The sequence below is a fragment of the Silurus aristotelis genome (assembly GCF_946808225.1).
Source record: "Silurus aristotelis genome assembly, chromosome: 9".
Classification (NCBI taxonomy): Eukaryota; Metazoa; Chordata; class Actinopteri; order Siluriformes; family Siluridae; genus Silurus; species Silurus aristotelis.
The window spans coordinates 20690018-20715904 of NC_139582.1; the positions used below are offsets into that span (position 1 = coordinate 20690018).

General features: G+C 40.7%; 1 protein-coding gene across 1 annotated transcript in view; it reads left to right on the top strand.

Moving 5' to 3' along the window:
• Window positions 1-25887, top strand: part of ush2a (Usher syndrome 2A (autosomal recessive, mild)) — a 232051-nt gene that overhangs the window by 196694 nt on the left and 9470 nt on the right. Inside the window, exons 61-70 of the mRNA XM_083551252.1 lie at window positions 2877-3231; window positions 13286-13513; window positions 14057-15555; window positions 16568-16883; window positions 22888-23094; window positions 23782-24020; window positions 24106-24323; window positions 24449-24625; window positions 24778-24861; window positions 25099-25334. Of these exons, the coding sequence (XP_083407378.1) occupies window positions 2877-3231; window positions 13286-13513; window positions 14057-15555; window positions 16568-16883; window positions 22888-23094; window positions 23782-24020; window positions 24106-24323; window positions 24449-24625; window positions 24778-24861; window positions 25099-25334 (3559 nt within the window). The remainder of the gene's footprint in view (window positions 1-2876; window positions 3232-13285; window positions 13514-14056; window positions 15556-16567; window positions 16884-22887; window positions 23095-23781; window positions 24021-24105; window positions 24324-24448; window positions 24626-24777; window positions 24862-25098; window positions 25335-25887) is intronic.

Here is a 25887-nt window from a genome sequence, read left to right on the forward strand (position 1 = left end):
GCTTGGGTCAGCTATGATTCAAAACCCCTGGAGTATTGTTGGAGTCTCAAATCTTCCGATCAGTATCCCAGAGTCTTATCTACTGAACTATAAAGATTCATATTATTATAGTAACCAGGTGATACATTGATCCCAACGGGTCACAGCAAGGTCAAATGTCTAAAACAGGTTTTCTATAACAGCTTCCTTTTTCTTTGTCCTGCAGAGATGTTTAGAAAGTCGTGGCATGTCTGCTGTCCAGCTGTGTCCTTTCATTTATGCATCCATCTGCGATTCAACAGGATTAAAGAACGAGTTTAACAAGTATTGTGATGGACGGACGGACAGACAGACGGACGGACAGACAGACAGACAGACAGACAGACAGACAGACAGACAGACAGACAGACAGACAGACAGACAGACAGACAGAAGTGCAAATAGTTGGGACTGTGCAAATTGCCAGGTGCAGGTGAATATAAACATCTGTACAGAATGGAAAATATAAGAGTGGATAAATGTACACCTAGTAAATATAAAGGCTCTGGGCAGAGTACAAATGTGCAGGAGCTGGTGAGCAAGTACACTATGAATAAATATTAACATAGATATAAGTTGTATTACAATATGGGATATGTACATTGTCTGTATTACTGTTATACTGTATACAGACTATTCACTGACCAGTCATGACATTAATACATTATATTCAGGCATTTGGCAGACACGCTTATCCAGAGCGACTTACATTTATCTCATTCTTACAACTGAGCAGCTATAGAGTTACGGGCCTTGCTCAGGGGAGTGGCAGCTTGGTGTGACTGGGGTTTGATCGCTTGACCTCCAGATCCAAAGTCCAATGCCTTAACCGCTAAGCTACCACCCCCCTATTATGACAATATAACATCATGGCAGCTGTTAGTGGGTGGGATATATAAGGCAGCAAGTGAACATTTTGTCCTCAAACTTGATGTGTTAGAAGCAGGAAAAATGGGCAACTGCAGCTCTTGTGGGCTGTTCCTGGTCTGCAGTGGTCTGTATCTATCAAAAGTGGTCTAAAGAAGAAGTATTGGTGAACCGGCGACAGGGTCATGTGCAGTCAAGTCTCACTGATGCATGTGGAGAGGGAAGTCTGGCTTGTGTGGTTCGAGCCAACAGATGAGCTCCTGTTTTGGCAGCAAAAAGGGGACCAACACAATGTTATGCCTGATCGGTGTGCTGTTTATACTGTATGCATATAGTCTAGTATATACAATAAATTATATAAATGAATAAAATGATGGAAAAGAATAATGCAACTTAATACAGAATAATTGTCCAGAATTATATAGAATGTGCAGAGTGAAGCAGAACTGCATGATGAATACTGGCAGGAAAATCAATAAAGTCTCAGTGAGCTATAAGTGTCCTAGCGGTGTAGTGTTAAGTCCAGTTCCCCACTCCTTTGAAAATCTGTAAAAATATCCTTCTTTCCAGTTGGATAGATGATCTCGCTTGCAGGAGCTTTCAGTAAATTCAGACTTCGGAGAGTTTGCACGTCATTGTAAAACTCTTTTCCTGTCCTCTCTCCTCTCCTTTCCCACGGGCGTATGCTATTGCAAGAGCTTTCGTCAAGGGCGGCGTGGCACGTTGACCAATGTCATCCATACTCGAGGTCACACCAGCATAAGCCAGCGTAAGTCCTGAAGAAATATCATTAGCATACCCGCAGAGCTGCAGGCGCTTAGAACACATGAGGCCGGATTTGTTTTGAGCTGCGATTTTGGGCTCGGATAAACGCGGAAGAACGTGATGCACCTCCCTGCCGAGGAGCCGGAGGATCCACTGTTTGGTTTAAAAAGAGACTTGGCGTGTTGTGGTAGCCATTTAAGGTAATACCAGAGATCAACATTACATCAAATACAGATCTGTTGTGTTGATCCGGGGTTGACTTTGTCCTGTCTCTTTCTCAATCGGATGTTTGTCCTTCACATGTGCGAGTCAAGTGAACTTGGAGAGTTTTATCAGGATAGTTATTTATTATCTTTATGTGTGTGTGTGTGTGTGTGTGTGTGTGTGTGTGTGTGTGTGTGTGTGTCACACCCCTGTTCCCCCAGCATGCTGCAGTTTAGAGACACAGTGTGTGGCTTTTCACCCCCTTCTTCCCACCCCCCTGCTCATCACCATTTCCTTTGATTTGAATACAGTGGGTTGGATTAGGGAGTGGCGGGCCGAGTGGGGCCAGCAGGGGCCACATTAAAGTAGCCTGTATGTCATTTTCTGCAGCAGCATGGAGGGCGCTGACTTTAATGTAGCTGAATTAACGAGGTTTGTCCTGTGTGGAGCACAGCATCCTTCCTTTCTCTTCCTTCCTTCGTCTGACTCTCTGTGCCCGATTCCCATTTCTACCGATTCTCTCTCGAAGCGCTAGCTTCCTGAATTGGACATGAATTAGCATTTGGGTTGGTCTCTTATTTTCTTATAGTAATATTTTATTACAGTTTTTCTCATTTGCTCAGAAATTTAATTCTCAAAACTGCGTATTCCACCACCACATCATGGAGTCACTTGTGCACATCGTAAAAGCAGATTCTCGTTGCTTTAAACAAAATTGTGTACGATAATCTGCTGTTTCTTACATTATCAGTTGTTTCTTATGTTGATCAAAATATATTATACTGGTTTCACCTGAATGGTCTCAACCCCCAAAACATCTTGGCATCAGTTCATTGCATAAGTCATTAAACGCAAAATGGTTCAACCAGTTGTCTTTATCCGTCATGCTAAAATAACTAAACGTGTCCCAAATAGATCAATTGATTCAATGTTACTAATAAGGGTAAGTGTTTGACATCAGATCTACAGATCTGAATCGTGTTTACTTCTGTTTTGTGAATATGATTTCCTTCATCCTGCAGGCGATTGAAAGGAACCCTGGAAGAGCTCCTGGTTTTCATCTGGTCCAATGGTCCTCTGGAGTTTATTGATGCTTCAGACTTCCTCAAGCCATTCACTGAGTATGAGTACAGAGTCACTGCCCAGAACTCTCAGGGCTCCGTCTCTAGCTCCTGGAGCTCCGTCTGTACACTGGAGGCTGAGCCGGAGGGAATGGAAATGCCCACGGCACGGCCCACTGGTGCTTACTCTGTTCTCCTAAACTGGACACAGCCCAGGAATCCTAATGGTCTCATCTTCAAGTACAAAGTGTTATATAAGCAACAGTCCAGAGATCCCACACTCAACTCCAGCATCATTACAGCCCTCACAGTGCAGGTAGGTCATCTGACTCATCAGCATATCTGTTATATGCTCTTCTATATTTCTTATATTTCTCTGTTTAATGTATGTGTGTGTAGATAGATAGATAGATAGATAGATAGATAGATAGATAGATAGATAGATAGATAGATAGATAGATAGATAGATAGATAGATAGATAGATAGATAGATAGATAGATAGATAGATAGATAGAATACAGGACACTATAAGACAATTATAATTCAGTGATTAAAAATTATGTCTGTTTCAAAATATTTATTTATTAATACGTGTGAGGTGATGGACATAGTGGTTAAAGCAGTGGATTTTAGATTGAATTGTCACAATCCCAGCACCACCATGCTGCCCCTCCTGGGCCCTTGAGCAAGGCCCTTAACCCTCAACTGCTCAGATGTAAATTTCTCTGGATAAGGAGGTCTGCCAAATGCCATAAATATACATGTAATTGTAATAATTTCAGCAACAAATCAGATTCAGATCTGGGCCTTGGTACTGTTGGAGATTTATACCAACACCCTGGACCCTTACACTTCATAAACCAAAAAAATAAATAAAATGCTTTTAAATAAAGGTCATGTAAATTCATGTTATAAAATAATATTACATGTAATAATAATAATGTAAAAAAAAATTTTATTCTGTATAGTGTTCTGGGACCTTAATTTATTTTTGTTGCATTATTACATATCTATAGAATATTGATTTAAGAAGTTTTTGTTTCTTTTTCTCTAAGAAAGGTTTAACAATCATTCAGAAGTAATTTTTCTATCAAAATGCCATTCATTTATGCATTGATTCAATTCTTGCCTATTTTATCTGTGTATTTGTTTTTGCATGGCCAAAGCCTGGAAAGGCCTTTAGTAATCGTTTATTAAACGCAGGTTCATGGGGGAGCAAAGTAAATTGAGCATTTTTAAGGCGGCAGTAAACGCCGCTGCCGTGGAGCTGCGTAATTACTGTACGGCCGACGCTCGTTTGTAAAAGTACACTTTATAATTAGTTTTGAAGCCTGTTGGAACTTGAACTCCACCTTTTTGTTTTTAAGGTTTAATCACATCCTGGCTAAGCCTGAGCACATGAACAGCTTTCCATGAAAGAAGAACCTCTCTGAAATGGGAGTGACGGATTACGTATTATGTCGTAAATGTTTTTTTGTTTTTTTTAAATAAGAAAAAAAAGGAGATTCTGTACACTTTTTTGTATGCATTCGGCACTGCGACGTGCAGGACCAGCGTTTTACTGCTGACCTTTCTTTGTTGGTAATAAACGATATGGAATGTAAATGGTGCCATTTCAGCGGATTCATTTGAATTAAACTTTGGTCACAATCATTTATCAGTGACTTTTTTCCCCCTCCTTTTATCTTCCCATCTCCAGGGAGCAAAGCGAACACACATGAGATTTATTGCAAGGAGATTATTCACTTTGCGTGCTGGGTGCATGTGTGCCATGGGTTTGTAGCATACCCAAGCGTCCGCTCGCAACGTCCAAAGATCTTGATCTAGAGGTGGACAGCAAGGAATTAAATGTAATTCATAGCTGTACTTAAGGAGCTATCTGTTCTTTATGGAAGTATTTCTATTTAGGGAGACTTTAACTTCACTACATTTTAAAGACAAATAACTAATTTTTTCTTAACTACATTTTGCTAAATCAGTTGTTACCTTTTATTTATTTAAATTTAAATGGTCAATCATGCGGCAAGCCACCAATCGGGTTCGAGCGCTCGCTCTGTTTTAACCTTGCATTTTAATTGGCTCTTGGTGCTGTCTAATTATCACCAACATGCAGTTCAGCATCAGTTCAACTTCAAGCAGAACATTTTGATAGGGATAAATAATGGAAAAAATGGAAGAAACTCCTGACTATATCTTGCCCCAACACCTGTGGCCTTAATTGCACAGTTTTTTTGTTTTTTTTTCAAATAAGTTGAAAAGAAGTTTTGGGGTTCATGATCATTTGAATAGATATCAATCAGTGCATAATTCATTATTATTAAAAAAATCTTATAAAAAAAAATAATAATTATAACAGGAACGTTATAGCCATATTAAATCGTTTCATCATCATTACATCATCATCCAATCAAGCTTTGGCTACTTTAGTACATTTGAAGGCAAATATTTTTGTACATTTCCTCAAGTGAAGGTTTAAAGGTAGCACTTTTACGTTGACTACTTTAACTCAAGTACATGCTTTGTGTACATCATCCACCGCTGTTTTTACCAACTCATCTTGATTACTTTGACTTTATATAATATAATCGCTCAACTGAAAACTTCTTTCGTGAGATGTTTGTCATTCCGTTGGGCAAAAAATCATGTGTGTATATGAAGTCTTGTTTTGAACCTAATCTAATGAAGGTTTACACCTGTAAAGCTAGCCCAGCTCATCACTCTGACACTCCAGCTCCTCCATCAGTAGCATCTCATTGGCGCCAGTATAGCTTTCTGTACAAACCAAATTTGGCTTTAACCTCATAACACTGTAATGAGGGGAAAGGAATCCACGTCCCACTGAGAATCTCCACTTCCCCTACACCAGGCTTCAGAGAAATGCCTGCTCAATACAGAAATTAATTATTTGGCTAGAAATTAATGAACGTCATCTGAGCTAAGCCTTTTATCAGTGCCCCTTTCTCGCTTCTATGGGAATAATTTACAGTTGCAGTTGCTATTCTCTTGGCAGCCCTTTCCGCTTCTTCTTGACCTCCAGAAAGTCAACATTCGTGTGTGACATCAGGTAGTTTGCTGGTAATCAGCTCATAATTAATTTTCTCCGCTGTCCTTAGCCCTCTTGAGTTATGACCCTGACCTGATAATGGGTGCTGCTGATTTATCATCTCGGGTATTGTTATGTTTTTTTTTTTGGTTGTTTTTTTATGGTCCAATTTTTTTTCCAGCATAAAAGAAAAGAATTAAAGTCACATCACACTGATTATTTTTATTCTTTTTTTTTTTTTACATTTTTACACACTTTCACCTAAGTTGCCCTTGAGTCAGGCTTTGCTTTACGTATTGTTGTTTCTTTGCATATCCAAGCAATGCAGGGGGCTGGGGTTAGAGCACAGGTTTAGCCATGTTACCTCACCCCTGGAGCACAGAGGGTTAAGGGCCTTGCTCAAGGGAACCAAGAGCGGCAGCCTGGTGATATCAGGGGTTTATATGGGGGGTGAATATCAGGGCCTTAACTACAGAGCTACCATCCCTCTCTTCGTTATTTTGTATATATATATTTAATATTATAGAATTTTTTTTTTATACTTAGATTTTATACTTTACAGTTTACATGTACACTATATTTCCAAAAGTTTGCAGACACCTGGTCATAGGGATGGTATGTGCTTTTTGAGCATCACATTCCACATTTGTTTCACTAGATTTGGAGTGCGTTTGTCGACATTTGTGCTCATATAGACACAAGGGTGTTAGTAAAGTCAGGTACTGATGTAGGTGAGGTGAGGAGCTCTGGGGTGCAGTCATTGTTCATATTTATCCCAATGGTGTTCAATAGGGTTGAGGTCAGTGCTCTATAACAGGAGATCTTCCACTCCACCCCACGTGAAGCATATCTTCATGTTAGTATGCTTTGTGACACCCTGCATAGGATCAGGTTTGGGTCTTCTAGTTCAAGTGGACGGGAAAATCAGCATGTGGCCGGGAAGGTCAGGTGTCCCAATAGTATTAGACAGTGGTGAAAAAGCATTTGAGTACATGCCATACTCTGTATGAATGTGTATGTGACAAATAAAATTTGATTTTGATTTTCTTTCACGATAAGCAAATATTTGTAAATTACTCTAGAATTACTATTCCAGTTAATCTGGAAGCATCCTCTTACTCATGTGCCACCTGCCATACCGGGGAATTGGCGTGTGGTTATTAGCACAGTTTCTCAGGGCTACATTTATAATCCATTGATCCGGCTGGAATTTTGGACACAAGCTTTGTGCTAGATCAGCTGTCCAGCCTGCTGTGTCAATACTTGGCCTGCAGTAGGGTGTCGTATTGATTTGGCTGTAACCAACTGTTGAATGGCTACAGGTTGATCTTCTCTCGTGGAGTTAACACGACAGGGGTTTTTATTTAAAGACTGAGTGAAACGAGCGTTCCGGGAGAAATCCGAATCGTTACTCGAACCTTCCCGTACGTTACTTTGTGCTGACGAATCGGCTAAGCATCTTTGTTTGTTTGATTTTATTTGTATTTTATGGCTTTGTTAGAAGATTCTCCTCACACACACACACAGAGAATGGTCTCGGGCAGGCGGGGAGCAGAGCAGATGGTGTAATGTTCCATAATGCCTCTTTGTAATGTTCGGTGGCACCCGAGCATCAGGAGGAGACGCATGGAGTTCTCGGGTCTGTGCAGGCCTATCCAATACCTCACTCTCTGCTTTCGTGAGTGTGTGTGTTTGTGTTGAAGTTAGAAATGGGGTGGGGGGCTGCTATTGATCCCTGGCTGTGCTGTGTGCTGTAGCCAGTGCCAGAGAGGCTGATTAATGGGCACGTCACAGCAGCAGGACTGAATGAGGCTACGGAGCGCGGGCGGTCCTAGCCGCCAAAAACCTGCCTCCCTCACCATGTGTGCAGACGCCCCTCATTACCAAACACTTATCAATGCTACAGAGAGAAAGAGAAAGAGCGTGATCCAGTGTCAGAATTTTTCTTCGCCTTTTTTTTTTTTTTTTTATCTCCCCGAACACACCCTCAAGGACCACGCTTTCTACGTAGCTATTTTCTCTTATACTTCCCATTCTAGGTAAATAGCTTTAGCACTACACGCCTCTCTATACACCACCTTCATTTTTTCTCTGTACTCCCTTCTCACTTCACCTCCCCCCCCCTCACTCATCCTCCCAGCCCCACACCCTTCCCTTATTCTTTCCAGATGTTGCGCTGCGGCCCCACGAGGTTCCCAGCGATGGGAGATGTATTAATACATCCTATTGATTAGATCAGGACCCCTGACAGTCATTTGCCGCGATACCATCTGGCCGCTGTTCCAACGCCTTCACCCAAACAGGACGTGACACCTTATTAATCTCACCGGTGCACCGTAGACACTTTGCCTTTTTTTTTTTTTTTCGTACACTGAAGCCCAACTCTGTCGGAGAGGCAGGAGGACCTGAAGGGTGCAAGAAATTAAGGTTATTACACAAATTGAGCCATATGGTCCAAATATTTCAGAGCTGAAATTTACTAGGCAATAAAAATTGCTCCTGCCTTCCTAATGGTGTAAATTGCAGTTTAACCATGGCTCTAATGATGTCCTTCTGCTGCCTGTAACCACTCTAACATGAAGGACATTGTTTAAAAAATGCACAGAAAAATAGAAGGGGGGGGGGGGGGTTGAGGGTGTGTGTGTGTGGGGGGGGTGGTGGTGTTGAAACAGCAACAGCATGTTTACAATCTGTTAGTGTATCATTAAGAAGAGAGCAAAGAGTGTATAGACAAGATGAACAAGCGCTGGACCATGTCTCATTTTTTTAGTTTTTTTTCCCGTAGGCCGGGCGAGGTGTGCATTTGGAGAGCGGGACGATCTGAGCAGAATTCTGAGCAGCCAGTTTGGGGCTATGCAAACATGGCTGCTCAATAACTAATAGGATGAATGCTGTAAAGCCCCGTGTTCAATAACACTTTGCTTTATAGGTTGTAGTGAGACTCGTTAGTAAACAAATACAGCTGTCGGAGTACAATAGACGTCAACAGCATACGTCTTCTTTATAGATGCGGATTTGTTTTGTCTGGGTTGCATCAATTTATTGTCTGAATAACGCGGCAATGCCTAATGCGAACAACCCGATCGATCTTCGAAGGAGTTTTGGTCTTATGGCGGATTTTTAATAGTCCTTTGTGGTTGTTGCTTGTCAGACTGTATGAACCTGATGCCACACTGTGGGATCTCAGTTGTCATAATGTCAGACTGTACGACAGTCAAAAACACAAGAAAAAGACTCGTCCGAAGTTTTACGCCATCGATCCGTAGCGTTATTCAAGTGTCATTCCAAACACATACAGCGCAGTACACAGTAAAACAAAACAAAGTTTCCCCAGGACCAAGATATCAAACAACATAAATTAACCAAAAGAACTCACAGAATTAACCACACAATGTGCACATGTGCAACATTTATCACAAAAAAAAAGACAATATAAGACAAGAAGACACAGCAACTGTCAAAAACTGGGGACAGTTGCTGTATCTTTAATTCAATTCAATTCATTTTTATTTGTATAGCGCTTTGAACAATGAACATTGTCTCAAAGCAGCTTTACACAGATAATGTGGTGATTAAAAGTGAATATGTTCTTTATAAGTAAGTTTGTCCCTGATGAGCGAACCGGTGGCGACTGTGGCGAGGAAAAACTCGCCGAGATGGCATAAGGAAGAAACCTTGAGAGGAACCAGATTCAAGACGGAACCCATCCTCATCTGGGTTGTACTGAAGTTGTCTTCTCGTCTTATGTTGTGTTTTTTTTTTTTTTTTTCAATTTTGTGTTTTGTTTAGATTTTTGCCATTAATGTGTGTGTGTGTGTGTGTGTGTGTGTGTGTGTGTGTGTGCTTGTGTGTTTTTTGTGTCAGGCCAGTCCCGTTTATATTGTTCATGACATGCCTTGATAAAAAATATTTTATAACCTATATAACTCATGAAGTTAAATTTTTCCCGAGGTGGTTTAAAGTTGTCGCGCAAATTTCATCATCAGGTTTGGCGCTTTTATCGGTTTTTGGTTTGACGGTCGTCGTAAGAGAAATCACGCTGCAGGAAAGCGTCATAAACCCGGCGATCAAAGACTTAAAGGTTTTAGCCTAGGATTATAGGAATCTTTTAGGATTTTCTAAATTTGTCTTCCGACTAACAAATCGTAGCCAAAATCGCACCATGTGCACCTGCACTATTTGATACATCCCGAATACTACTTTTGTAGTCGTTTGCAGATGCTGTCCTCAAACCTTCTTTACTCCTTCAGTCAAAGTTTTGAAACGGTCTTCAATTGATAATGTGCACACATAGCGTTACGGCGTCGACACTCGAACGCAGCCATGTCCTTCAGCTGCGATGGAAGCCTTCATCAGACACTGGTTCAGTCTGAAGAACTGCCCAGTGATTTGAGAGCTCTTAACCTGATTGGAGCTTTTCTTTTAGTTTTTTTTTTTTTTTCTCTTTCCTAACCAGGATCTCCCGTTCAAAAGAGCAAAATCGGCAATCCAATACAAGGATCTTATACGCTGAGACCCTTCGAGTAAAGTCTGCTGTTTCATTATTACCCCTGCACAAGAGGCCACACACTTTTCGATGACAAGCACGTCCGTGGATATCTGTGCAGATCTCTGCGTTTTTAATGCTTGTGTTATGGCTGCACTCAGGATTAAGAGGCTTGGATGGCTGGACTGCAGTTAGAAGAGGCGGTTTGGTCAATCAGGAGAGGTTGAAAGTATCGCTGGGTCTTTTTGTATTACTGATTTCTGTTCTAGTAAAGAGTGGGGTCTTATTAGAAGGAGTGTGTGTAGAATACGGAACGGGTAAAGAAAACCTTGTGTTTATTCAGCACGTGTTTTTAGTGATGGATAAAGCGGATCCATTTTTTTTTCTTTAAAACTTTATAGCTTAATTTGAGATAATAGTAAGAAATTGGGTCATGATGAATAAAATATGTCCAATAAAAACAGAAAAACCATATTTATTTGTATCGCATTTCTAACTTGTCAACTGGGCAACTGTATTATATTGATAACTATAAAGAGAGCAGAACAATTATGGGCATGTCCACTCAAAAAAATTAAATTCTCAAAACTACTTGTTCAACCTCCGCATCACGGTGTCACTTGTGCACATCATAAAAGCAATTTATCGGTGCTTTGAACAAATTACGAACGCTTTAGTACATTCGTTTAATTGATTGTGAACAATCGTCTGCTGTTTTCTCACATTATCAATTGTTTGTCATGTTGATAAAAAAATAGTTACTGGTTCTCACCTGAATGGTGTCAACCCCCAAAACCACTCAACATCAGTTCATTGCATAAGTCATTGAATGCAAAATGGTTAAACCAGTTGTCATTATGCGTCAAGCTTTTTAAAAAATTTCCTAAATTTATGATTTGTGCAGACGAATCTTGAATGTAACTAATGATGTCGAGTGTACGGCATCAGCTCAACCAATGATCAACTAGATCTCTAAAAATAGTCAAAGGTGAATCTCGCAAACCTTCATTTGGTGACAGAGCAAAACACAGAATTTTCTGAAAATGAATGAACAACCAGGAAACAAACACTATAACAGTACAGTAAAAGTGTAAATCATGTCCGGTCTCTTGCAATCAATATACAGTGCATGCAGTATTATTTTTATGTTGAAATTCATAGATGCAATACAAAAGAAATTCAGCTTTTGTGCATTTCCAATCGTTGTAATCAGAAAATACTGAAACCGTGCGCCGTCATACCGACAACACGACTACACATTTTAATGATCTTGTTTGTGAACAATGACAACAGGACTTGTTATTCTGAGGGCAATGAGATGTTCATTTTCATAAATATTTACTTTTGAGAGATGAACTAAGGATTTTGAGAAACATACGCAGAGTACATTCTTTTGCAAGAAATCAAATGCGTTGTGCTATTTGTACCAATTGTTTGGAGAAATGCACTTACTGGTTAGCAAATATTAAGAATGATTCGAGAAATACTCCAAAGCAACTAAAAAAATTGTAATATGAGCAACATGAGTGTAGCTTCATGACTGTTGAAATGAACAGAAATGTCAAAAATGATACAAATGCAGCCAAATACAGAAAAAGCAGTTTTTTAGTGTTTGAATAAACGCCATTGATGCTTCTTAAATTTGCTATGCCCTAAGCTAAAGGCTGGATTCAGCAGCAGGAAGGGACAGGCTTGTCTTACTTTATGCAGATAAGGCAGACCCACACCTTTGAAGGGTCAGGAATCTCTGCTTTTGCCTAATTAGCATAATTGTTGTGACAAATACACATGGTTATTCTTAATTAAAATCATCCCTGGGCCCAGGCGACCCCCAGCGCTGTCACAGGAAATAACTCGCACGCAGGCCGTGGATGAGACAAGAGAGACCTGCGTCGAGTTGAAAGGGAAAAAAGGAGGAAAAACATGTTTGAAATGACTCTCTCGTCTGTACAAATGCCAGGAATGCCCGTACAGTATTCAAAGCCCTCTAATGTATAAAACAGGAAACGCTTTCGTTCTCTGAGTGATTTGAATCGGTTCAAGTGGGATAAGCGCTTTTGTCACTTAAAAAGATCTAAGGGAGTTTGCTTTTCAAAGCCAGGTTACTGGGTACGTTGTTCAAAACTCAACATCTTAACAGAAGATAAAAGGATAAGAGTGCTGTGTTTAACTTGTGCAGTGCCAGGAGCGATCTCTTTACAGAGCAGTGTAGTTTGATCCTTGTCTTATTTATTTGCCTGTTTTGCATAGTATTAAATGTATTTCCATTCTGTTAATCGAAACATAAACATTTCCCAATTTTAGGAATCTGTGTTGTTAACATTTATTTGAAAATCTATAACCAAAATCAATCGCCTTAGTCGCTTTTTAATGGCTTCCTTGAGCGTTTCGGCTCAGCGAGCGCATGTGCTTGTTAATATCGCAGCATCCGTGTTTGGAAAAGTGTTTGATAGCATTGCCATCTAGGGGCCAGATATAAGTCTCAGTGCCGAAATAAAGTGGAATGAAGCAGCTGTTGCTATTGACAGTGTGCATATGTTTGTCGGCTTTATAGTCCCAACATGTTCCATATTTCACCGCATTAAAAAGGTACTTTTTAAATGCCCCACCGCCTCCTGGTGCCATGATGGGTGGGTGGAAAAGCTAGCAGGGGACTGCTTGACTGTTGGCACCGAGCCTACTGCTAATACTGGCGCAACTGTGCTATCTAAGAGTTTAATGCGTTATTCTTTCACTTGAATTATTATGAGCTTTATTGATATTTGATCGCTAAGACTTTTAGTTTTAGTACAGGTGGAATGATACTTTAGCATTTTGTTTGTTTGTTTGTTCTGACTCAGGGAGATGTATACCAGGCCCATGTATTTGGATTCGAACCTTACACCACCTATGGTGTGTGTGTGGAGGCGGTGAACAAAGCAGGGAGTGTCTGCAGTCCCTTGGCTTCAGTTCAGACTCTCCAAGCTTCTCCCAATGGTCTGGCCAACTTCAGCGTGGAAAAGAGAGTGCATGGACGTGCACTACTGCTGCATTGGCTTGAACCTGGCTCGCCTAATGGAATCATCAAGGTACTGTTACTTTCAGCATGGCTTTGTAGTGTTCTATACACTGAACATGAATAGATTTATGGCCACCGATCAGGCATAACATTATGACCACCTGTTTAATATTGTGTTGGTCCTCTTTTTGCTGGCAAAACAATCCTGACCCATTGACCTTTACCAGCTACAGGAGTTCGTCTGTTGCATCGGACCACACTGGCCAGCCTTTGCTCCCCACCAGTGTGCCTTGGCCACGTGGCTCTGTCACTGGTTAACCGCTGTTCCTTCTTTTGACCACTTTTAATAGATACTGACCACTGCACGGGAACAGCCACAAGAGCTGCAGTTTTGGAGATGCTCAGGCCCAGTCGCCCAGTCTTTGTCCAACCAATGTTCACTTTTTGCCTAATGTAACTTACCCACTAACAGGTGCCATAATAGATATAATCAGTGTTTCACAATTCACTTAATCTGTCATAATGTTATAATCTCAAAATGTTATGCTTGATTGGTGTATATCATTAATTATGTAGCCATGTATATCTTGTAAGTGTTCTGTCATCCTTCCAGACTTATAACGTCTACAGTGATGACAACCTGGAGTTCAGTGGTCTTTCACGCCAGTTTCTGTTTCGCCGCTTGGAACCCTACACCACATATTCTTTGGTTCTAGAGGCTTGCACTGAAGCAGGCTGCACCAGGAGTGTCCCTCAGCCTATCACCACTGATGAAGCCCCTCCCTCATCTCAGCTACCCCCTAGCGCCCAGAATATTGGCCCCAAGAGCGTGGAGCTCCACTGGGTCCCACCTGGACAAGCCAATGGGAGAATCCTGCATTACCAAGTACTGGCGGTCAAGAGTGAGGAGGATGACATGGTACATGCCAAGGTTGCTTACACAGAAAGGGACGTCCAGGCTTATAGCTTCTTCTGCAATGTTTCCGGCCTAAAACCCTGGACCAGGTATAAATTCAAGGTGCGGGTTACAAACACAGCAGGGTCAACTGAAAGCTCATGGCTGACTCTTCAAACAAAGCAAGCTCCTCCGAGCGGACTGGCAGCCCCAACTGTCAGTCACCTTGAAGGGCACCCTAATGAGCTTTTTGTAAATTGGACGCCACCGTTCGAGGCCAACGGTGTTCTTACGAGTTACAGGATTCAGAGAGATGACATCAGCTTTCATTTCAGCTTCGAATCGTCAGTTTTAAACTATACAGATGAGGATTTGACTGCTTACACTAACTACAGCTATGCAGTTATCGCATGCACAATAGCTGGCTGCGTTACAAGCCAGTCAACTACAGTTAGAACATTGGAGGCTGCCCCAGCAATAGTTGAGCCACCCACTGTATCTAATATTACCTCCCACTCCTTAAATGCGTCATGGACCATACCGGCCATCCAGAATGGAGAGATTGTGGCATATATTCTCCAGACCAACATGAAGGAGGTTTACCGTGGGAAAAAGCGGAGTGTCCAGGTGTCTAATTTAAAGCCACACACTTCATATGCTCTTATCCTAACAGCCTGCACTAATGGAGGCTGCACAGCCAGTCTGCCCACCTCTGTTCTAACCAAAGAGGCTCCCCCTTCTAGCATGCCAACCCCAAGTCTGAAGGTCACCGGTCCTGAGTCAGTGGAGGTGTCATGGAAAGAGCCCGATCACCCCAATGGGGTTATCACAGGTTACGAACTCCGGCGCGATGGCCACCTGATCTACGCCGGCATGGATACTCGTTACCATGACTTTCTCTTGCTTCCCAGCATTGAGTACAGCTACACAGTCACTGCTAATAACAGCCAGGGCACAGCCACTAGTCTTGCAGCAGTGGCTCGTACACAGCCTTCAGTTCCATCAGGAGTTGCTCCACCACAACTGCAAGCCCTTGGGCCACTAAGTGTGCTGGTGCAGTGGGAGCCGCCAGCACGAGCAAACGGGATCATCATCAGCTACTCGCTTTATACACGTGACCCAACCGAGCCCAACGTGCAGAGGACGATCTTTGCACCGCATCACAGTGCCTTTCAGAGTCGCAGTTTCTCTCTCACCGCTTTGAAGCCTTACTACAGGTAGCACTTACAGCACACTTTATAACACTTGTTCAAATCTCATTTAAAAAACTTATCTTTTCAGTCAGGCATATCGTTCACATTGTATTTGTACGTCTCATTGGTGTTTCATTATTTTTAACTGTTGGTGTTAATTGTTTTGGGTTTTTTGTTTTTTTAGATGTAAGGTGTCCTTGAGTGTCATGTAGTCAAGTGCCATACATCAAATTTATTATTTTAATTATTATTAGTTTAGTTTAGTAGTTTAACCCTAGTAATTATTTATGATGTAATGGATTATTAAAAAATATTTAGAACTTAAGGTTGCTCAGGACATTAAACTGTAACTTTTTATTTGCTTTTTAAGAGAAATAGTATTAGAACTAATATTAACTGTTGCTAGTGATGTTCCTAAATGTCACTAAGATGGTTCTAGAGATAGATACATCTTTTTAACAATGTCAACAGAGAATGAAAGTGAGAAATAAGATACTGAGAGTAAAAGAGCAACAGAGTAAATCGTAAGGCTTTTACTTATGTTTCCATCACCCCGGTTTACACGAAGAAAGGAAGACAGGCAGTCAAATGACGGATGGTTGGTAAGCCATGCCCATATACTCATGTGGAAGTGAAATAGAGATAAGTTTAGAGGGGTAAAATAATAGCTCATCAGCAATATCGTTTCACCATCGCCACCTCGGTCACATGACCTTCCCTGTATTTTCCTTCTTTCATTTCCTTTTTTTTGTCCTGTCCCCTTGAATCCCGCTGCCGCCGCTTTCTGAGTTGCGATTGAAGATTCATTGATGACCAAAACAATAAAAAGAGGTTTTAGAGGTCTTGGTCCTTTTGAATTTGCACTAGTTCTCCTGAGAGATCCTCAAATGAAATGAACATAGATTGTTTCAGAACAGTAATAATAGTAACTGTGTACAGTAAAATGAACCTTATTAAAAATGGAGTCATCTCTGATGTTTTCACTACGAGAGGAAAATGTTTAGCATGTGGATGTCTGTGTGTGGCTTTGACTCAGGTATGAAGTGCGAGTGGAGGCCTGCACTTTGCTCGGATGCGCTGCCAGCGACTGGTCCTCGATTCAGACTCAGGAGGTGCCCCCTGCTGGACAGAGTGCACCCCTGCTCGAGCTGCAGACCAACTCAGATGGCATGCAGAATATTTTTTTTATCTCCTGGGCTCCTCCGGTTCAAGTGAATGGCAAACTTTTGCACTACAAGCTCTACCGGAGACTGGGTGAAGATACAGGAAGCCACCCTACACTTCTCTACCGCAACATCTCGTCCTCCTATCATGACCACAAGCTGCTGCCCTACACAGCCTATGAGTACCAGGTGCTATTTAATTTTGTGGTGGCTTACATTATAGGACAGATTTTTAAAATTTTCAAACAAATGTACTGTCCATTTTTGTAAATGTAAAGAAAACATTTTATTTTTCAACCTTATGTCTTAAAATCCCGACTACATTCAGATGCACCACTTTGGCAAAATTTATCCACACTCTGCTTTTAGTTTAATGCCAGGTATTTAATATAGCACCAATATTCACAGCATTGCTCCCCCTTTTACAGATCTTTCTTAATTGACAGGCGAGCCTTTAGAGCAAAATAACATTAGCATTTGATTGTCAGGTGTAAGAGGCATAGGCCAGTCGTGGGCTAAATTTATAGACTCTACCTGATTGTTCTGTCTTATTTATGAGTGGTAATTTATGACAGGGGGCTGAGCAACAACAGACAGGTGACAGGGCTATTAATCTCTGGCCTGGCATTGTGCTGCTGATTACGATCGAAGCCATCGAATTAGCCATCGTCGCCTCTTACAAGTACAAGCCTTGGAAAGACCTTTTAATACCAATTTGCTCTCCCTGGAGAGAATGCTAACCATGCAGGAACCTTGGACACACATTGTTTTAACCTGACACCAGAATGTTTGTGCGTTTTATATTTGAAAGCGTTCACAGGGAATTTTTCCCCCGTGATTTCCGTCTTTATGAAAAATATCATAACACTCGCGCATGCCGTGTTTCTTTTTGCTGAGGTTTTGCTTCGGCTCAACTTTCGTAACAGAACCGAACCTGTTCCCTGAGCCGTGAGCAGCTACATATTTTATTGACACTTTTATGCCGAACCTTAATTAGCTCTTCTGTTGGAAGTGGTTGCTTCTTGGCCTGGTAAGTGATGAGTGGGGCGTGGTGGAGCTCGCTTAGAACCTGTCGCCGGGCAGACTCTCACCTCTCCGCTTCAACCTGAATCCATTAGAGCTCACACATGACATATTTTTATTTTCTCCTAATTACTGTAATAACAGCTCGGTATGCGAGTGCTGGTGCTGCAGTAAAAAGGTCTGCTCCAAATACAAGGACGTGCCGATGTCCTAGTCACACTGTACAAGGCTACCTTTAAGCCCAGAATTTTTTTTTCTTCCCCTTTTTGTCCGTTATTCATACTACTTGTCTGGTCAACTCTACAGACACAATATACTGTCCAAAAAAGCCATCTGTATGTCCCACGCACATTCATTCTCTATCTTGCTTGTGTCATGTTGACCTTTTCGTTCTTTAAGGTGACAAGATGGCCTTTTCTATGACCACTACGGCCAGAGCCCACTCCTATACCTCTCATGCAGACAGGTGATCCGTGTCAACATCGCTCTCCAGACAAGAATGCAGTGCCGCATGCAGTCCCTATATATTGCCATTTAGATCTATCATTCTGATTGATCACAGTCTAATTGCCTATTATTGAGGATAATTTAACCCTATCTGCCAGAACATCCATCTGTCGCCTCGATTCCGACTGACAATTTAATTTTTTACAAAATTACTTACAAAATTACTTACACATGCAAATGGAGACCCCGGCTGACCTTTTACTGTTTCTCCTTTCTAATTACACCAACGGCTCATCGCCAAAATAAGATTACGTTACCTCGGCGTGTTCACGTGCCCCTTAATGAAGGTGGAATGCAATTTCCGCGTAGATTTCTCCAAAGCAAGTTATGTAATGGAAGCTGGCAGTTTAGGGACGTGAGGTTAAGACATGTATGAAGTTCGTATGAGTAGCATGGGGATGGCTCGAAGAAGCTGTTTTATACATGCTTTTGTATTGTCTTATTGGGCCAATGTCAGTCAGGTTCCTTGACCATCTAGTACAGCTTTAAAGCATATACACTACATTGCCAAGAGTTTGCGGGCACCTGCTCCTAAATGTGGAGTGTGCTGTTTGAGTATCGCATTTCACATTGAGTGCCAGTTTGCTCTCTTCTGAGAAGATGTTGATTTTGGAGCATGCTTGTGGAGATTTATGCTCATTCAACCACAAGGGTGTAAGTAAAGTCAGGTACAGGTGATGTGGGTGAGGTGAGGAGGCCTGGTGTGCAGTCAGCATTCACATTCATCACGCAGGTGTTTAGTAGGGTTTATTGGTGTAACGGTAAAAAAAATTCATGGTTCAGTATGTACCTTAGTTTTTAAGTCACGGTTCGATTAAATTTAACTTGCCTGTTGTTTTTTATTCACGCAGTTTTATTATTATTAATATTTGTGAACATCAACCTTTTAAATTTTTTTAAACAGTTTTAAATACAATGCCTGCTTGGTTATATTATAAATAAAATAATATTTTATTATATTTTATAAAAAAAAATTACAAATCTAATCAATCTAATTAATGCAATAAAATGTTTTATTAAATTGAGTAATCAGTTAAATTGGCACAAATGAAATCGGTTAAATACAATTAAATAAATGGAAAAATGTATTTAAATAGTTTACATTTGTTAGATCCCAGAAACAGATGTGTTTGTAAGTGTGTGTGTGTGTGTGTGTGTGTGTGTGTGTGTGTGTGTGTCAGAGGTGGGAAGTTACGGAGTACAAATAATTTGTTACTGTACTTAAGTAGATTTTTTCAGTATCAGTACTTTACTCCACTATTTATTTTTCAGACAACTATTTACTTTTGTCTACTTTTTACTGGTGACCATACTGAGGAAGGTGTCAGAAATGGCTGCGTGGAAGGTCAGTTGTGGACGGTTTCTAAAGGCGTATCCTGAACCAGGGGGGCAATATTCAGGCATCTGCCCCCCTGGCGTCTGAGAAGCTGAAAACAGGGGATTATGAAGCAAAAACATAAAAAAAAAGTTTCGACATAGGCTCCAGAGAGAAATTTTATTCCACCTTCTCTCCTCCCCCAAAATGCAATAACTTTTTTCTGAGGCTGTAACCTAGCAGGTCTTCACAGCCTTTGTTCACAGTCACCCACTCCATTGCTCAACACACACTAATTTCAACACAACTTAGCCAGATTTGAACCAGCAACCTCTAAACTCAGAGGCAAGGCTTTTACCACAAAGCCATCAAGTCCTACAACTCACCTTCTTTTTTGGGGGGGGTTTATCCTTCGTTTCATGCTTCAAAGCAAGAAATTCAGACCAGAAAGAAACACAGAAAGCAGGATTCGAACCCTGAACCCCACCAACAGCAAAATGCCAGTCTTAACCCACTGAACCATCAGGAAGGACAGGCTGTGCTAGTTGTTAGAGCAGGTCTATCTTTTCTTTCAAACCATCAGACTTAGGAAGCAAACCCATATCGTGACTAGCAGGGACAATGCAGGATTTGAACCCTGATTCACACCATTAGCGAGGCACCAGCATTAACCGACTGAACCATCAGGAAGGACAAGCTGGGAAGCTTGTTTAGAGCAGGTCTATCTTTCTTTTTAACCCATCAAAACAAAAATATGAATATGTAAGAATCAGGAATTTAACCTACCTCATGACTAGCAGACAGAAAGCCAGGTTTGAATCCTGGCCACCAACATTAGCAAAGTACCAGCCTTAACCCACTAAGCCATCAGGAAAAAACAGGATGGAAAGCTTGATTAGAGCAGGTCTATCTTTCTTTTCAAACCATCAACACAAGAATTTAACGCTAAAGAAAGATGTAGGAAGTGAATACAGATGTAAGTAGCACAAGTTGAACCCACATTGTAAATAGCAGGATTCGAACCAAGATCCCCACCACCAGCGAAACACCAACATTAACCCATTGAACCATCGTTGAGGACAGGTTAGGCAGCTTGTTTAGAGCAGGTCTATCTTTCTCTTCAACCCATTAAAAACAAAAATATATTGCTAAAGAAAAATGTAGGAAGTGAATCCTGATCGTGACTGGCAGGCAGAAAGCAGGATTCAAACCCTGAACCCCACCAAAAGCGCGACACCTCATTTAACCCACTGAACCATCAGAGAAGACAGGCCAGGAAGTTTGTTTAGAGCAGGTCTCTCTACCTTTAAACCATCAACACAAGAATATAAAGCTAAAGAAAGATTTAGGAAGCAGGAACATAACCGACATCGCAACTAGCAGGATTCAAACCCTGATCCTTACCATCAGCGAGTCACCAGCCTTAATCCGATGAACCATGGAAGAGATCACACTGGGATGCGTGTTTAGATGAGGAACAAGACTTAAACCACTGAGCGACCACTGCTGAAAAGCATGTGTGCTTTTTGGACGGTTCATACTTTGTTTCATGCCAGCGTAGTAAGAAAGAAGGCATGTAGGACTGGCTTTGAAACCTTATCACCAGCATGGACTATATTAAGGACCATGTTCAGGCACAAGCCTTAACTCACTGAGCTACCACAGAAGTGCTTTTGCTTTTTTATTTATTTATTTATTTATTTTATTTTTTTTGGTGGGGTTATCTTTCATTAAAGACCAGGAAATCAAGAAATAAATCAAACACAGAAAGGACAGAATTGAAATGTTTTCAGAGTGGACAAGGTCCAGAAGTTTTATTTACCAACACAGCAACCAGCTCGACCAGGAATCAAACCCTCAAACTCAATCCCATGGGGACCCTGACATTAACCCACTAGGCTATCACATCCATCCATCTATCTATCTATCTATCTATCTATCTATCTATCTATCTATCTATCTATCTATCTATCTATCTATCTATCTATCTATCTATCTATCTATCTATCTATCTATCTATCTATCATGATGTGAGGTCCATTTAACAGCTAAAACAGGTAGAAGTAATAACTACTTTTTACTTAAGTACATGTCAGAGCCAAAACTTCTTTACTTTCACTTGAGTAAAAAAGTATAATCAGTACTTCAACTTTTACCCGAGTATTTTAAAACATGAGGATCTGTACTTCTACTTAAGTAAAGGATGGGTGTACTTTTGCCACCTCTGGTGTGTGTGTGTGTGTGTGTGTGTGTGTGTGTGTGTGTGTGTGTGTGTGTGTGTGTGTGTGTGTGTGTGTGTGTGTGCGCGCGTGGGCGTGCGTGTTACATATAATATTTAATTTTCGAAATGTATTATCTACTTAACTGTTCTACTTATTTCAGCATACTTTAACAAATGTCTTTATTCCTTCCATCCTTTATTCATTCACTCCCTCGATATGCAAAATTGTCAGGATTCTCTCCTTTTAAGAATTCTTGAAGCTGAACATAAAACGCTAAAGAATCCATATTCTTTAGCTTTTTCATGCATGCGCAAAACAAACCATATTTCTGGTGCTGAGTGAGCAGCCACGGTGACACTGTGCTAACTCTAGTTTCCTTTTTATTCCCCAGGCATTGTTGTGTATATGTGTCATGTTTAATAATAATAATAATAATAATAATAATAATAATAATAATAAAAAGGCACTCAAAAAGCGAGGTTGAGACTAAACAAACTTGCGCTCCTTTACTTAATACGTAGGGAACTCATGTTGTAACTATGTTTTGTACATGAAAAGGATTGCATTCGGTACACGTACTGCATGTACCTAACCGAAATCCCTGTACCGAATAATTTCTGTAATAATACAGTATGTGTACTGTTAAACCCCTAATAGGGTTGAGGTCAGAGCTCTATAGCAGGAGATCTTCCACTTCAACCCATGTAAAGCATATCTTAATGATGTTTGCTTTGTGCACAGGGGCATTGTCATGCTGGAACAACTTTGGGTCTTCTAGTTGAAGTTTCATGCTACTGCTTCCAAAGATACTCTGTACAATTGTGTGCCTTCAGCTTTGATATAAAAGTTTGGGAAAGAACCACATATGGCTGGAAAAGTCAGGAGTCCCAAAAGATATTTCTTTTTACTTTCTTATTAATCCAGCTAAAAATTAAGTACTTTTAGTTTGTAGTAAACATCTTGAGAAAAAAAACATCCTGATTAAATTCCAATGTAAAAACAAACACTTCACTATTATTAACTTTCTTACTTATGTAAACATCCTTTAAATGTAATATTGTCTGTACAGACTCTTCTGACTCCTTGGGTAAGACATTCTTGAGAGCATCTTGTTCTGTTATTTCAGGTGTGGGCTGTGAACTCTGCTGGAAGAACAGGAAGCCCTTGGACTATGGGTCGGACTGGGCCAGCTCCTCCCGAGGGTTTGGGACCTCCTACATTTTTGCACATCCAAGCTACCTCTGCTGTAGTGGATATCAGTCCTCCTGCCAAGCCCAATGGCATCATCACCATTTATAGAGTTTTTGATCAGAAAAAGGACTCACATTATCTGGTACAATTTGCACTCATGCATCACCACCACACCCTTTGTGGCAATGTTCTCACTATGTCATTCCAGTCTTAGTGGTTAATATCTGTCCCCGTAATTACAAGAATGCAGTGAGACACACAGTCATAGTTCTTTGCAAATGTTACTGTATGATGTTCGAATGTGTAAAATACTTAGTGGTGGACGAAGTACACAAACCATGTCTTGAGTAAAAAAAAAAGTAAAATATTACTCCAGTAAAAGTATCTTTGAACTTTTATTTGAGTAAAAGTTCACAAGTATTTGCCTTCAAATAATACAAAAGTACTAAGTACCACTAATTCAAAGTACTATAATTTTTTTATGGCTATAATGTTCCTATTATACATTTTGTCACAAGACTCTTTGCTTAATCAACTCAGTTTATGTTATGCTTAATCTTACAGCATAATGTTTGGAAAACGTGGGATGACTTAATACTGCAGACTCTTGTTATTTTATACTCTTGGTAATTTGTTATTAGGTTGTAAGTGTGATTATTGAGTATGTTTTTACTAAAATAATGTCTTAAAAGAAACAAGGCCTTTACTAATGAAAAAAAAAAGAAAAAGAATCTTATTATATTTTTCAATCTTAAGCTTTGAATAGACTTACAGTCACTTGATTCCATTCTTTTATCCGCTTACTAAACACTTCTTTCTATCTGCATAGTTGTCAGAGGGGACATCACGGCAGCAAACGTTGCACGGCCTTATGCCCTTCACCACCTACTCTGTTAGGGTGGAGGCTTGTACCTGCTTCTTGTGTTGCAGTCGTGGCCCTGTGAGTGAACTCCACACTCAGGCCTCAGTCCCATTCCAGCAACCTCCACCTCGACCTGTTATTCTCACCTCGCGCTTTGCTCTACTCGAGTGGGATGAGCCTCTGCAGCCCAATGGGATCATTGAGAGGTGCTTGGAATGTTCCAAAAGTGTTTCTGACTGTCTATTTAGTAAATTTGTTCATCGTTCTGATTTTTGCGTTCTGCCGTTGTAGCTGTGAGCTGCTGGTGCGCACGGCTTGCCCCCAACCGCTGCAACCAGTGCCAATGCCTTGTTCTGTGGGGCCAGTGGAGACCAGGTTCTTTGGAAAGGGCCTGAGTCTTAATGTCACTGCCCTCCTCCCTTACACCACCTATGAAGTCTGTGTGGTCTCTTATAACAACATGGGGAGCACAGCATCCGATTGGGTCTCCATCGCGACACTAAAGGAAGGTACAATCTGTCTTTTAATCAGTATCCTTTATGCACTACATCTTCTAAAAGTCGAATACTTGTATTGACAATTTAGTCTAAACCCATTTAGACAGCTGACATTGTTGGTCCATGTTGTGTTGTAGCCCCACAGTATAAGGGGCCATTTGTAGTGCAGAGCAACCTGACCATGGTGTTCGTGGACTGGAGTAGGTCTTTCTCTCTAAATGGACCGCTGCGTGACTACTCCCTGACCGAAAGTAGCCTGCGCCTTTACACCGGCTTCCACAGTTACATCTACATTCCCCGGACCTCAGATAAAAGTATTTATTAAAAATGTTGTCTCTAGACCTATGTCCCTAATAAAAATGTGTACAGTAAGTTATATCTGAATTAACATCCAATGTCTATATCAAATTGTATTTCTTTTATTTTCTGTCTCTCTAACCCCCTCCACACTACACTTATTTTTTAGCATTTGCCTTTCAAGTAACCTGTACAACAGACAGTGGCAGTGCCAGTTCTCCTGTAATCAAGTACCACACTGCTACTGGTATAGGTAGGTTTATTGCTGATTATGTGTGCTCACTGAGTATGTATGGGAATGGTGAAGAATGCTCCATCTCCATAATGTAAGTGACAAATCTTTGGTTCTTTCGGCCACCTAAACCACTTTTATATTCATATTCCAATGTTATAATGTCTCACGTCCTGAATTCTGAATGTACAGTATTATGTATTCTTACAATGTCAGCTCAAAGATTCAGAGAAAAGTAAAAGATTTCCTTCCAAACAGATGCTACAGAGCCCAATTCTGGTGGCAAGACTGGCTTGTATGCATCAGGATACAAATTCTACACAGAGTTGTGGTTCATCATACTCATGGCCTTTGTGGGCTTGCTGCTCGTGGCCATTCTGTTGGGTCTGGTCCTGCGCCGAGCTCTCAGGAAGCCATCTTTCATAAGAGAGAGGGCACCACTCCAACCGCTCCAGGGAAGAAGCCCGAAATACCCACCCAGTGACTCGTACCTGGTCAGAGAACACAACACCTATATAACTACCACACACTTTTCAGTTGTCGTTGAACAAATTGCTAAACCTCACAATTATTTTATAGTCTTTTATACGTTTCACAGTTGAACTGACTCGGTTTATGTTAAACAAGGTTTTGTATAAATCAGTAGTTTTTAAAGTGCAGGGCACACCCCTCTAGTGGGTAATATAGACATGACAGGTGGGTCGCAATGAACGGCAAGATTTATATAATCTTTTTCGTGTTCTTCCTTATTCTTCATTTATGATTCTCTGTAATAAAAATAAAGTTCAAAGCAACCACAAACAAACAAACAATTCTGCCATTAATGCAAGTAAATCAGTTAGGGTGCTTAACACAACTACACCTTTATTTTCTTTCATTTTTTAACTTGATGCTATTTGATAGAACTTGATTTTTTTATATATATATTTAACTTTAACTTAGATCACAGAGTGATGATCCGTGCTTTTTCTCATTGGTATTAATAACTGAAAATACAAGTTATAGGATAATGCAGAATTTTAACAACTTATTGAGATAAAAAAAAAA